Source organism: Merops nubicus, unplaced genomic scaffold (genome assembly GCF_000691845.1).
Source record: "Merops nubicus isolate BGI_N331 unplaced genomic scaffold, ASM69184v1 scaffold25279, whole genome shotgun sequence".
NCBI classification, from domain to species: domain Eukaryota; kingdom Metazoa; phylum Chordata; class Aves; order Coraciiformes; family Meropidae; genus Merops; species Merops nubicus.
In genome coordinates, this window is record NW_008629337.1 from 1,095 (window position 1) to 1,475 (window position 381).

Genomic DNA, 381 nt, shown 5'->3' on the forward strand with positions numbered 1-381 from the left:
GGACATCAGGGTGACACACGGTGCTTGCCTTGGGCACCTGAGAGCCCTGGTCCCCCCAGCAGGGTCCCTGACCCCAGTACCTGTTGTGCAGCTGCTTGGCAGCCTGGACAAAGCAGGGCTGATCGGTCTCCTTCAGCACCTCTTGGGCGTAGCCCACCATGCCCGAGTTCTCCAGCATGGCCTGGTGCTCCTGGATCTGGCAGTGCAGGCTGGCCGGGGGGTGCGGCCGCCCCGGCCGCTCCTGCTGGCACTCCTCGATCGCCTGCAGCAGGGTGGCCCGCTTCTCCTCCAGCATGGTGCACAGCCCCTGGATCAGCTGCGACACCTCCTCCTTGGCCTGCGAGCCGTTCACCTGCAGAGCACAGCAGGGGCAGCGGGCCA

At 67.5% G+C, this 381-nt stretch overlaps 1 protein-coding gene across 1 annotated transcript in view; it reads right to left on the bottom strand.

The window, feature by feature from the left end:
• LOC103779348 (tripartite motif-containing protein 46-like) overlaps positions 1-381 on the bottom strand; it is a gene marked incomplete at both ends in the record, with an annotated part of 1,364 nt that overhangs the window by 127 nt on the left and 856 nt on the right. The window contains one exon of the mRNA XM_008946972.1: positions 73-352. Coding sequence (XP_008945220.1) covers positions 73-352 — 280 coding nt within the window. The remainder of the gene's footprint in view (positions 1-72; positions 353-381) is intronic.